The following is a 13,525-nucleotide window of genomic DNA, read 5'->3' as shown; positions in this document are numbered from 1 at the left end:
GACTCTCATTGAAAATTCCTCGACATCTGAAAACGCTATACAGCCGTCTTCGTTTAAACTGTGCCTATGTTAACAGCTTAGGGCACCGCTTCGGTCAGTCAGCGAGCCCGTACTGCAACAACTGTGGCTCCATCGAAACTGTGGAACATATATTGTTTGAGTGTAGAGCATATGCTGATGAGTAGAGCACTGCACGAGCCCGGGCCCAGCCCGCGGGTCGGGTAAGGCATTGTTGGATCGGGCCCGGACAAGGCTCGGGTGGGGCCCGGGCCTGTGTCAGGCCTGTATTAGGCTCGAGTCTCATATACAGGGCGTTACAAGAAATGGGTCCAGTATTTTTGAAAAACTACAAAAAAGAGGCGTCTGCATTCTACAGGTGGTGTTTCCCTTTACTTTGACAGAAGGCATCTTCATATGTGTACAAATAATAATTACAGCAGTAATTAGAGAAGTAAAACAATTAACTCTTCGCAAAATTTAAAACAACTACCATTTTATTGAGGGTGTTTTCGAAGTTGATATTATATGCATTGGTTGGTGTGTTGCTTTCGGTTTGGCTAGCTAAATTAGCCAGATTTCATCGCTCAGTGGTGATTACCACTTGCCGCCATTCTGAAATTTCAAAATGGCTATAGACTATTCGTAGGAAAAACTTTGATTTGCCCATTTGACTTGACCAGGGATCTCGACTGGTTAAAAGTTAATTGTTTTAATTTCTATATTTACTGCCATAATTATTGTTTTTACACATCTGAAGATGCATTCTGCCAAAGTAAAGGGAATGCTGCAGGTAGAACACAGATGTCTTTTTTTTTTTTAGTTTTCAAATTATATTGGACCCATTTCTTGAAACACTTGTATATCAATATAATGGCGCATCTACGATTCTTGGCTTTTGTTGATTTGTGGGGTTTAACATTCCGATGCTGCCCAGGTTACGTAAGCTGCCGTAGCTGAGGGCTTCGACTAATTTAGACCAGCTGGAGTGTATTAGCATGCACTGAAATCGGAAAATACATGATGTCTGGCATTTGACTTCGTGGGTACGCAACACGCTTTTTCAGGAAACACGTAGTATATTTTCGCTAATATTTGCATACCGTAAGGAAAGATTTGCTAGGTGGTGCTGCTAAAATAGCAACGGTACACTGCTAATGTTATAATAGTGTATATAATATGTGCGCACTGCCAACTAGGGAAAATTTTTGAGTATGCAGATACACACACATGCTCGCCAAGCCTTTCTCCACCTGCGTACTACGCGATTCATGAGTCAGGAATAACTCAGGAGCTGTTGTTGGTGCACTTTAACTGCGAGACGCGAAATGACTCTTATGACGGGCGCGCCAATTAATGGAAATGCTCCCAGTTTTTTGGGCTAGCAAGGCAGTTGCAAATATTTAGCACTTGGCAATTACCCCAAAATGTTAAGGATTTAACTGGAATGTCCATCATATAGAACAAGTTTTTTTTGCTTATTTTTACGGACACCGTGTTTTCCGTAATTCGACAGTAATTCATAAGTGTTCTCATATGTCGAAGTGCAAGTGTTCTCATGGCGCTCAAAAACGTGCAAGCACTCTCGCGGGGGAAGCAAGAGTTTTATATAAGGAAGTTCATGATTATGATTTTGATTTGCTGCTGTACACCTTGAAACAGGGGGGCAGGAGTGTATAGGCACGGGTGCATTGGCACCTTTTACCGGATAAATGTGCGACGGCTCCTGCGGCACCCGGAGTTCACGAATTTTGCATCCCTTCAGACTTCTTTCAATTTCTACTGTTTTTTGGATATTACCGGATAAGTAAGACACATCAAAACTGGAAACATGAGTCCCTACTTCTGTAAAAAAGTTAATCTATATAGGTTGCACCCGCTTAGTTTATCTTTTCTTGGTGTCTGCAGAAGCCTAACCTGCTTGCTTCGCACAGTTTCGCAAGATGCACAGTTGTAAGGAAACTATGCGCACCGTCATAACAAACATGAATTGAGTCAAATACGGCATGTCGTACTCGCGTTTGTTGATATGTAGTTTTCTCATTGGTTCGGATATTTTGGATTCAACGTTTGCCGATTATGTCCGTATGTCAGTTGTAAATTAAAGCTGCTTTTATAGGTCGACACTTTCACACTAAGTGTGTGTTTTTTTATACAAACATGCAATAAACAAAGTTCATTTTATTTGTGGCGAATGAGTTTCGTCTTACTGAAAAATTGGCATAACTTTCGCCTCTTCAGAAAACACAAACAAAATTTTAAAAAAAAGATGAACAAAATTTTATGGCCACATTGGCCAAGCGGCCTGCGGACCTGAAAATAGGCACGAGCGCATTGCGCATGCATGCGAAGTGGGAAAGTAGGGTTTTCGCGGCAACGCTCCTCCTCTAAATTTTTCCTCATTTCCCTCTATTTGGGGACTTCACTTGTGACGTCATGAAAGAAATTTTCTATTCATAATTTATTTCTAGTAGGCTGCCTGGCAACCGCCAGTGGCAAAAGCGGCTCGGCCGCTGCCGAGAGTGAATACACAAGAGGTATAGGGAGTTCCCGCACCCTGGTAGACCTCTCAGAATTATCTAAAGCATGTTTTTTTAGTTGCATGACGTAATAAATGACGTTTGCAGGAAACGTGTTACATTTACTTGACGAACCTGGCTTCCATGCAAATTATGTAGACTCAAACTATAAATGTCTGCCATTTTTTTCCAATTTATAGGTGTAGTATATTTTGTACTTATTTTCTAAAATGAAACAAAACAAGATTTTGTGGTTGGCACTGCGTACATGATATAACCCAATTATATTTCATTTACCCTGCAATTATTTCTCGGAAGTGTTACAGGTGTAATTACCTGAAAGCACACAGAATATACCAGTGAAATTCATGACACTCAAAGAAGTTCTCAAGACACTCTAGAAAATAACTTGTTTGAGGCAAGTATCGTCACAGTTACCAAAAATCAGACAGTGCCTCGTTTATGCTCCAGGCATAATTAGCTGAAAAGGGCCGAGCCGGGTCGGGCCGAGCTGGGTCTGGTCAGGCCAAAACCTTTCGGGCCCGGGCAGGGTACAGGCCATATTTAAAAACACCGGGCCAAGCTCAGGCGGGCCAGAGCATGAAGTTTTTGGGCCGGGCCGGGCTCGGGCCGCAAAAATTGGCACATGCAGTGCTCTACTGATGAGTGTGCGCTTTATGGGAATCACATGCATTCGATAATGGACAGAACTTTCTCCCTTGACTGTGCATTGGGACCTTTAGCCTGCCCCATGCTACAGGCATGCTATGAAACTTTTCTTCACGTACTTGGACAGCATCTGTCAGCTAGACAAACTCTAGCTGTAGCTTGACGTCACGGAAAAACTGTTAATGCGCATCTTCAATCAATGGTCAAAGTGGTGGCTTCTTTTTTTCTTTATTTTTTTATTTCATCTTTCATCTTCACATATTGTCTGTTTTTCTCGCTTTCCCTATCCGTATTTTCAATCCCCTCCCCCACGCAGACTAGCAAGTCAGTGATTTATATATGCCGGCGAAATTCTCTGCTTTTCAATAAAGAGATCTCTCTCCAAGTATGCATACAAACGTGTGCATACAGACGAAAACTGCTGGTTTATTGTGTCCATGAGCCTACATGCTCGCCTCATATTTTTATACTTTGGTTAGCTACAGCAGTATAAAAAGAGTGTCATAGTGACAGCCAATAGCTTGCACAAGACGGGTTTTCACTGGCACATTGTTCTTTAAGAAGCAATCCCGAAAGTGCAGTGAGAAGTGTGCTGGCCATCTATCGATTTTTTATGTAGTGTTGTTTGTGAAAGATTGATAAATCACGACGTTTCTTTTAAGCCACTTTCAACCAAAATGTTTTGTACATGCAGATACCTATCTAAACTGCAACCCAGTGGCTAAATGTTGGGATGACACAATCACTCATTCCCCCGCAGGGGCATCTGTGAAAGGAGGCGTTTGGTGTGTAGCGACACCACGGACCCGAACTAATGGGGGGTTTCGACCCCTTCCTACACCTAGTCGTGCATGGCTTTGCCATGTCCGGGGAAAACGGGATCCTGGGGGCTGAGCTGACGCTGGGTGGTTGGACCTTTAAGGCCCCCCCGGCAGAGGCAACACACCCCTTTGGCCCCGGCTTCACGTAGACGGCACTCCTGGGCTGACCCACCCACGGGAAATCAGCAGTCACCTTTTCCTGTCTCTCTCCTCCCACATCTTCATCTTTCTCCCACACTTTTTATCTTTCCTGTCCTCTCCTCACTTCTGTTTACTTCCGATTTTCATGGCGGTAAGGGTTAACCTTGTGTAGGTATCCCACCTTGGATAATTACATTGGGTTATTGTGACAGCACACGGCTGGCGTTGGGGGGACTTGTTTAACAAGTCCAGCCGCGTCCCCTTGTTGGGCTCCGTGGTGGGTGGTGGCCGCGTTGCTGTTACCGAACACATTCATACTTCTATGGCTTCACAAGCATCCGCCGCCCTTGATCGGATCGGTCTCGTAAGAGAGGCCGCACCGAAGCAAGTTTTCACTTCTCGACAAGAACTAAAGTTACTTTCGCGAAGTATCACACTATCCATAGCGAAAGCACCCCTCTAAGAAAACTATCCCCATTTTTGGTGGCCAAGTGCCTGAAAGAAAAAATCGGACCCACATACAAAGCATCCAAAATGTCAAGCGGTGACTTCCTTTTGGAGCTGACCGAAAAAGACCAAGTGCCTAAGCTATCTCAACTAACCAGCATTGGAGAAACAGCTGTCACCGTTTCGGTCCATCGCTATCTAAACACCAGCAGGGGAGTAATCTTGGAGGAAGACTTCTTAGGCCTTAGTGACAAAGAGCTCCTCGAAGGATTCCAAGAACAAAATGTCATAAAAGTCCAAAGAATAGTAATCCGTCGCAATAATCGGGAAGTGCCCTCCAAACACTTCATACTAACCTTAGGAACATGTGAAATGCCCACCTCTCTCAAGTCTGGGTACATAAAAATCAATGTCAGACCCTATATCCCCAACCCCAGACGCTGTTTCAAATGCCAAAGCTTCGGACATGCCTCGCACTCATGCAGAGGCAAAGAAACATGCTTAAAATGCAGCGCAGATGACCACAAATTGGAAAACTGCTCATCCTCACCCCACTGTGTTAACTGTGACGGGGAATACTCAGCGTATTTCCGGTCATGCCCATGTTGGAAAAAAGAAAAAGAAGTGATCGCTCTGACCGTCAAAGGGAAAATATCATTCAGTGAAGCGCAAAAACATCTGTCGTACCTTTTCCACAGAAGTTAGGCCGATGTGACGCAGTCGGAGGCAGCGTCACAAAGGCCTCAGGAGTCCACCGCTATCACACCCAGTGGTCCCGTGATGATTCAAAGGGCCCGCAGACTCCGGTCTCCCTGGGACCTGAAATCAATCGGGTGCCAAGGCCTGAGATCCGTTTTTCAGTGCCTCACTCTCGATCTGCCAGCGCCTTAGACAAGGCAATAGAGATCGACCACAAAACTCCGGTGTCATTGACACCGAAGGACAAGCGCTCTCTTGAGCGCGCCAAACAGGACAAGGACAAAGTCCCAGCAACCACAATAAGTAAGCGATAACCGTAATGGTTATCGTATTTCGCTCTATTTCTATTTCTTAGCGTTGTCACCTATTATCTTTTACTCAAACCGACCAATCCCCAGAAATATATTTACTTAATTTTATTCTGCCATGGCTTTTATCGTACATTGGAACTGTAGAGGCTTAATTCATAACTTAGGTGACATAAAGGACACCATTAACAAGTTCTCACCAGTAGCTTTTTGCCTCCAAGAGACAAATCTTGGTGCAAAACACAACCATTTCCTAAAGGGCTTCACAGTTGCCGAAAAGGAACGCGAACATTGCAATCGTCTTTCAGGAGGAGTAGCGGTAGTTGTGCAGGGCAGCACTCCTACGCGAGATGTCCAAATAAACACATCTTTCGAGGCCGTAGCCATCACCATTCTATCGTACAAAACCATCGCCATCTGCTTGCTGTATATTCCACCTCACACCCTTTTCACCACCAAAAACCTAAAAAATCTAGTGAAACAGTTGCCAAAACTATTTTAGTTGGGGATTTTAATGCTTATTCAACCCTTTGAGGTAGCGACAAAACTGATGCAAAAGGGCAAGCTGTGGAAGACTTCATTTTATCAAACGACATCTGCCTTCTTAATTCTGGGGCTTTTACCTACTTTTCACCAACTTCACGCACTTTTAGTTGCTTAGATCTTGCCCTGTGTTCACTGTGTCTTTTTAACGATCTTAAATGGGACGTCATCAACACGTCCTGCGGTAGTGATAATCAACCCGGCATCATAAAACTTATACCATCCTACCCAACTTTAATAAACAAGCCACGCCAGTGGAAACTGCAGCTCGTGAACTGGCCAGTTTTTACAGAAAACGCTAAGCTTGTTGAAGTTTTCTCATCAGAGCTTTCTGTTGAACTGAACGATGAGTTCGTCAAAGCTTTAATCTCAGCAGCAGAAAAGGCAATACCGAAATCATCCGGCATCGTACGCAAGAAACTCAGCCCTTGGTGGACAAACGAGTGCACTGATGCCAAAAAACAACAAAATAAGGCCTGGGGAACTCTACGAAGATACCCCACCTACACCAGTCTCATCAACTTCAAACAGGCAATAGCCAGAGCCCGATTTATTCGAAGACAGACAGAAAAGGATTCATGGCAAAAATACATATCGTATATTAACAGTTCAGTCACATCTAAACACATCTGGGACCAGGTGAGGAAGCTTAAAGGAGACTACTCCTCCAACACAATACCACTGCTTACAAGTCGAGGCATACAATCAACACTAGAAGAGCAGGCCAACCTATTAGGAGAACACTTTTACAAGGTATCATGTTCAGTAAATTATGCCAATGCATTTCTGAAATATAAAGAAAATGCAGAAAGACAAAGACTGCCTACTACCAGTACCTCAAATGAATGTTATAACCATCCGCTTATGCTGCACGAATTAAACAGGGTACTTTCCGCCAGTAAAAAACGGCAACAGGGTCTGACCAGGTACACTACGCAATGCTTGCACATCTATCCCAAGCATCCGCGGAGGCACTTCTCCAATTCTTTAACAAAATGTGAAACTCTGACATAATGCCTAAAGACTGGAAAAAAAGCCATAGTTATGCCGTTCCTGAAACCTGGTAAACTCCCAACATCCCCAAGTAGCTACAGGCCCATTGCATTAACAAGCTGCCTAGCAAAACCTTATGAAAGCATCATAAATATTGGACTTACCTTCACTCTGGAGTCGGAGCACCTAATAGACGCACATCAGTGCGGATACAAAAAGGGCTGTTCCACCACTGATCATCTTGTTAGGCTGGAACAAGAAATACGACAAACATTTCTACACAAACAGTTCTGTCTCGCGGTCTTCTTTCGCTTAAAGAAAGCATATGACACAACTTGGAGATATGAGATTCTCAGAGATCTAGCTAACTTAGGGATTCGGGGAAGTATGCTGAGCTGCTTATATGATTTCCTGTCGAATAGAATATTTGTCCAAGAAAATGGTCTACCACAGGGCTGCGTTTTGAACACAACCCTGTTTATAGTCAAAATGAACTCCATCAACAGGGCTATACCCCGTACAGTCATGCACTCCATCTACGTTGACGATCTCCAAATCGCCTGCCATGCCTGCAGCCTATCATCCTGCGAAAGGCAACTCCAAATTACAATAAATCAGCTTACGAACTGGGCTGACCAAAATAATTACCGCTTTTCAACCCAAAAAACCACCGCTGTTCTCTTTACGCAAAAAAGAGTATTGTTCTCTGAACCCGCGTTTAAACTGTACAACATCGGCATGCTGGTAAAACAAGAACACAAATTTCTAGGAATCACATTCGACCGAAAACTTAACTTTCTGGCACACATAAACACACTGAAAACTAAAGCGAACAGAGCACTCAACGTGCTCAAAGCACTCTCTCATAAACACTGGTGTTTCGATCGACTCTGCCTTATACGTATTTACCGATCTCTTGTACACAGCATCTTAGACTACATATGCATAGTCTATGACTTAGCACGAAACTCATACATCCGGCGTCTTGACCCTATACACAACCTCGGTCTCCGTCTGTCCAGTGGTGCTTACAGAACATCACCTGTGCAAAGTCTATTCGTAGAATGCAATGAGTCCCCTCTATGTGATCGAAGAGCGTTACTAACCTTGTCATATGTTTTAAGAATAAGGTCGTAACCTGAACACATCTGCTACGAAATTGCCGCTAAGTGTGACTCACACTTACAGTACCTCAACAAACTGAACCTAATCAAACCACTTGTCTTACATTTCGAGGAATACTGCCGCATTTATACCATCTCTGATGGATCACTAGATGTCGCTATTAAACCACCAAGACTGCCACCATGGTTCGACCTGTCGCAGCTATGCGAATTTTCACTAAGCCGTTTTAACAAAAAAAGCACCCCACCAGAACACATAATCCAAGAATTTGATACACTTCAGCACGAATATAGCGATTATGAAGAATTTTACATAGATGGCTCAAAAACAGAAAACCATGTGGGTATTGGAATCGCGACAACGAAAAGTGCGATTTCTGTGAAAGTACCTTGTAGTTTTTCCATTTTTTCAGCTGAAGCTTATCCCTTGAGTGAAGCAGTTCGGAAAATCGTCGCTGAAAAATACAAGAAAGCAATCATATACACCAACTCACTGAAAGCACTACATATAAAATCCAAATGTGAGCCAATAGTGAGCGACATTTTAAACATGGTATGCTTAAACAGCCAGGCAGCCTCCATACATTTCTGCTGGGTCCCAAGTCATGTTAGGATGCCCGGAAATGAAAAAGCTAATAAGTATGCTTCCCTGGCCGTCCACAAAACAGTAGCAAAAGTGAAAATTTCCCTTAAAGATATCCAGAGAACAATTCGCCTAGCTCTACAAGCAAAACCGCAACAACAATGGGACACCTGCACGAACAATAAGCTCCACCTGGTGAAACCCATACTCGGGGGAATGGAAGACCTGCCATCACCAACAACGGTTTATCGAATTTGTATTATGCCGACTTCGCATTGGACACTCACACTTGACACACAACTTCTTACTTGCAAAGGAAGAACAACCAACGTGCGAAAAAAGCCAAGAAGCGTTAACACTTATGCACATCCTAATTACATGTCCCACCATTGAAACACAGAGACAAAAACATTTCATCAAGCTATACAAACAACACGTACCTTTACACCCCGCTTTGTTCCTAGAAGATGACCCTATAGTACCTCTACCTGACGTGCTAAACTTTCTAAAAGAATGTAATCTGTTAATTAAGCTTTAAAATTTCATCTTTTCAGTGTCCATTCTTGAACGTCTTGTGTCTGGCGCAGCGTAGCCTTAGCTGCTTTTGTGCCATAAAAACCAAATTAACCTAACCTGACAATCACTCATTCGATATCTTTTTTTGTCATTAGCATCCAAGTTGCAGTCGGCAACACGAATCAAACCCTTTGCCAAAAAAAGTGAATGTACTTACAGAAGATGGCTAAATAATCTACAGGCGCATCTACCGCATGAGTGCTTTCATGTTTAATGCGTTATAACAAGCGCATCTATCGCATGAGCGCTTTAGCGCTCATGCGGTATAACATTGAATTTAACATGCACAAAAATAAAACTGTGCAACAACCCAAATTTCTGCTGTGGAATTGACCCACTTACTAATTGTTACTAAGTCATGAAATCGGGCTATTACATTAAGAAGTTTTTCAGGGCCATACTATGCCTTAGAATTGGCCACCAAGTATAACGTTTTTGCTACCATGTGTTGTAGCATTTATTGTACCTTTGCTGGTTGCTCTCAGCATTGTCTACTCTGTCTGTATGTTCAATGCCAACGAAATTCAAGTGCTGCCGTTACATGGTGCATGTGTCCATTTGCTCTGGCGTAAGAGCATGGAAGCCTCTGAAACTTTATACGGTGCACTTGTGACAAATGAATTAGGCAAAAGCCTATTTATACATCATAATAAAGTAGCAGTGCCAGGCATTTCTTCTTTTGTCACTTCATTTCTTGAACTGTATATCATAGTGTAGTCAATAAATATGAATTGCCAAACACTGTTCATTAGCTAACATTGTGACTGTTTGTATCAGGGATTCTCACTTTTTAAAGTTATTGAGTTACTGTGACGACGCACTGCCATCTGCCACAAGATATCTTGAACACGCTTAAAGAAATATGCAATTGGAAAAGTAATCACCTAATATATCTACAATGCAGTATCAAAAAATAATAAGGCTGGTGAAATGAGCTGAGAAGCTGAACCACTCTTTCTTGTTGTCTTTTTATTCAATGGATTACACTCCTTTCATGTACTATGTTTTTAAATAAACTTTTTGTCTGTTTATTTATTTATTTTTTGTCACTCAATGTTGTATTGATTGTGTGTGTGTGTGTGTGTGTGTTTTTTTTTCTTTTCTTTTTTGCAGATGGCAGATCTCAATCTGAAACACTTGAACCCACGATGATGCATTCCACGATTCAGGTGAGGGTTGGTGGAGTGGAATGTTGTGTAATGGACATATTTTGTGGAAACGTGGATCTCGCTGGCATCTGTGTAGGTTTTCAACTACCGTATTTACTCGATTCTACCACGCCCTCGATTGTAACGCGCACCCGATTTCCACGACAAAAAAAAAAAAAAGTAAGACGTCGATTGCAACGCGCACCCATTTTTCTCGCTGGCCCGCGCGATCACACCACTCGAAAAAACGACTCCTTTCGGGAGCGTCTTCCATTTAAATATGAGGTACGGGCGAAACTTGTGCCCATCTGACGTGTAACAGAGCATTGCCGTCACTGTAGTTTTACCGTGAACCGATGTCAGCACGCAAACTTGCTTCGCCCCCTTCTTCTCGACGGTTGTGGTGCCAGGCATGTCGAAGTAAAGAGGCGTCTGTTCCCGATTTGCCCAAACAGGTAGCCGTTGTTGTGCCGCAAGTTTAAGACGAACCTCTGAAAACTGTGAAGCATTTCATCGTACTCCTCCGCAAAACTTTTCGCATATGCCCATTCCCCTTCGGAGGGAAAAGCCTTTTCTCTTCATAAAGTTAGTTAGCCAGTACCTGCTCGCTTTAAACTGGCTCCGCATTAGACCTTTTTCTAAGGCTAATTGCGTAGCCTGCGCTTGGAGTTCTGTCGTCACGGGCTGCTGTGCCGCTTGCTGCTCAAGCACATACTCGCCGAGCAGCTCTTTAATTTGCGGAAACCGACCCTGCTGTGGTTCACTGAAGCCTTTGTGTGAAGCTTTGCTGTCGACAATCTTCTGCTTTTGTTTCCGCCAGTCCCGCACGCACGTTTCGGGAACTCCGAACGACCGCGATGCTGCCCGATTTCCGTCCGTTTCTGCACACGCGATGACTGTGCTTTTAAAAGCAGCATCGTGGTGCACTCAAGTTTTTGGAGTCGGCCCTTCCATGCCGTCGATGCTAATGCACTACAAGATGACAAACTCCTCAGCACACGTACGAAGTGCCGCACATGGGAAACACATAGGCAGAAATGGCCAACGCGCCATGCTGACGCACGTAGGGGGCGGCCATTTTGGAAATGCCGATGGCAATAGAATGACCATATTCATTTTTTTTCGTACTCAATTCTAACGCGCATGCGATTTATGAACTCGCTTAACCGGAAAAAAGGTGCGCGTTAGATTCGAGTAATTACGGTAACATTTTTTTTAACACACCTTTTTTTGGGGCCAGTTAAGTGTTGTACAGAATATTTGCATATGCTGTGCATTGATTTGTTGTTGTTTTTTTCTTTAAGTAATGTTTTCTTTGTTTATTAAAGGTTTGAAAAATGGTAAATTTGATTGAATAAGGTGCACCAGAATAAGATGGCAAGATGGCAGTGAATGTGTGCTAAGTAATCATGGTGGCCACCTCCTTCTTCTGAGAGTGCTTTCATTCTTCGAAATGGGTGACATTGTGGCAGTCATTGAAGAAACCCCATTTCTAGACTGTCTTGGAAGTGTTTTGAACATTCTATAGAAGCAGTGGCTTGCTGAGAATGCGAGACTCTTTCTTGTCACTCATGCTCGTGTCTTAATGCACTACTACAAGCCTCATCTGCCACAGTGGCTGTCGTATTCCACTGCTGAACACAGGTTCATAGCAACAGGAACTCAATTCCTGGCGACAGCAGGAACAGTCTCTTTAAGTTCTCGTAGCTTTGGGCATTTAAAGTGTCTGAATAAATCAGGCACTGTCTTTCTCATACATTTTCAAATCTGCAATGAAGTAATAGTAGTACATATTTTTAGCGCATTTATAGCATGGCTCCCTTTTGAACATATGCGTCTTTTGATGAACCGTGAAATTTGCCAACATGCATTGAAACTGTTGAGGACCATTATGTTCTTCTTTTGAGCTGACAGTCATTTACTTGTGTTTGCAAAGTGAGGTGTTGAACATTGTGCATTCTTTGTTTCATGCAGTCCCTGTGGTCGGGACCCGGTCCCTCACCGCTCGAGCGTCTGCTTGAACAGCAGAAGCAGTGGAGAGATGGCGCTGCACAGTGAAAGCATTCGGTCCTCTGCCCCTCCTTTCCATCTGTTGAGCAAAGCACTTGTTGGGAATGAGGCTCTTGTCACCGGATTGCCTATATGCTCAGTTGCCCAAGCAGTGTGGCAAGCAAGGCCACTGGCTGACAGCAGCAGCCGATGGAGCACTGGCCCTGCCAGCTGAAGGAAACTCTTTTGGCTTTTGGGAACTGAGCATCGAGGTGTGACTTGAGTTAACAGAGCGCCCAGGCCTAGCTGAAGTGGGCACGGTTTGATGTCTGCATGGTTCTCAATCAGTCCTGGGCATGAAGTGCTCGTGAAGGAGTGTTAATTCAAATGACGACCATCCTTTCTGGCCATCACGAGTAGTCAATGTGGCTAAGGTCCGGTTTGTCATGTTTTATTTGACTCCTTTCCCCCAAGGTTTGTGCACGTACAGCAGGGCCCATGGGTAATCTTCATGGGGGTCCTGTGCAAGACCACGCGTGTTTGCCTGCTACGAACGAGAATGAGAGAAAAAATTATTAGATTTTCTTATCTTTCTTGTTTGGCTTGGTACCTTTCAATGTAAGTCTCAGAAGCGCAGTCTTCAACACCATAGCTGTGCGTATCAAAGACAAAATGTACTTGGTTTATGCTGATAATTTTTTGCCTTCCTTAAATTTCAAGTGCACTTTGTTTTTGTTTTTTTACGTTATTTGTGTGGTTCACTGTTTGTGGCTGCAGAAACAGGGTAAGCAAGAAAGAGAGGCTTAGTTAAGTCTTGTGAAACTTAGCTCAGCTGTGCTCTGAGCGAGGCGTAGCTGTGGCTCACAAAAACTGTTGCTTAGTTCTGCAGACCAGTTCAACTATTGTAGCAGTACAAATCTTTAGTATCAGGTATTAGACATCTGACCTGAAACACTGGGCAAAAAATG

General features: G+C 43.5%; 1 protein-coding gene across 2 annotated transcripts in view; it reads left to right on the top strand.

The window, feature by feature from the left end:
* LOC119161110 (nonsense-mediated mRNA decay factor SMG7) overlaps positions 1-13,011 on the top strand; it is a 176,892-nt gene extending 163,881 nt beyond the window's left edge. For both annotated transcript variants that reach the window (XM_037413449.2, XM_037413448.2), the window contains 2 exons: positions 10,534-10,589; positions 12,543-13,011. In XM_037413449.2, the coding sequence (XP_037269346.2) occupies positions 10,534-10,589; positions 12,543-12,626 (140 nt within the window). In that variant the 3' untranslated portion in view covers positions 12,627-13,011. The remainder of the gene's footprint in view (positions 1-10,533; positions 10,590-12,542) is intronic.
* The last annotated feature ends 514 nt before the right edge of the window (positions 13,012-13,525 follow it).

This window comes from Rhipicephalus microplus, unplaced genomic scaffold, assembly GCF_043290135.1.
Source record: "Rhipicephalus microplus isolate Deutch F79 unplaced genomic scaffold, USDA_Rmic scaffold_49, whole genome shotgun sequence".
NCBI lineage: Eukaryota > Metazoa > Arthropoda > Arachnida > Ixodida > Ixodidae > Rhipicephalus > Rhipicephalus microplus.
The sequence above is the reverse complement of the archived record's forward strand: the minus strand, read 5'-3'. Positions and strand labels throughout refer to the sequence as shown.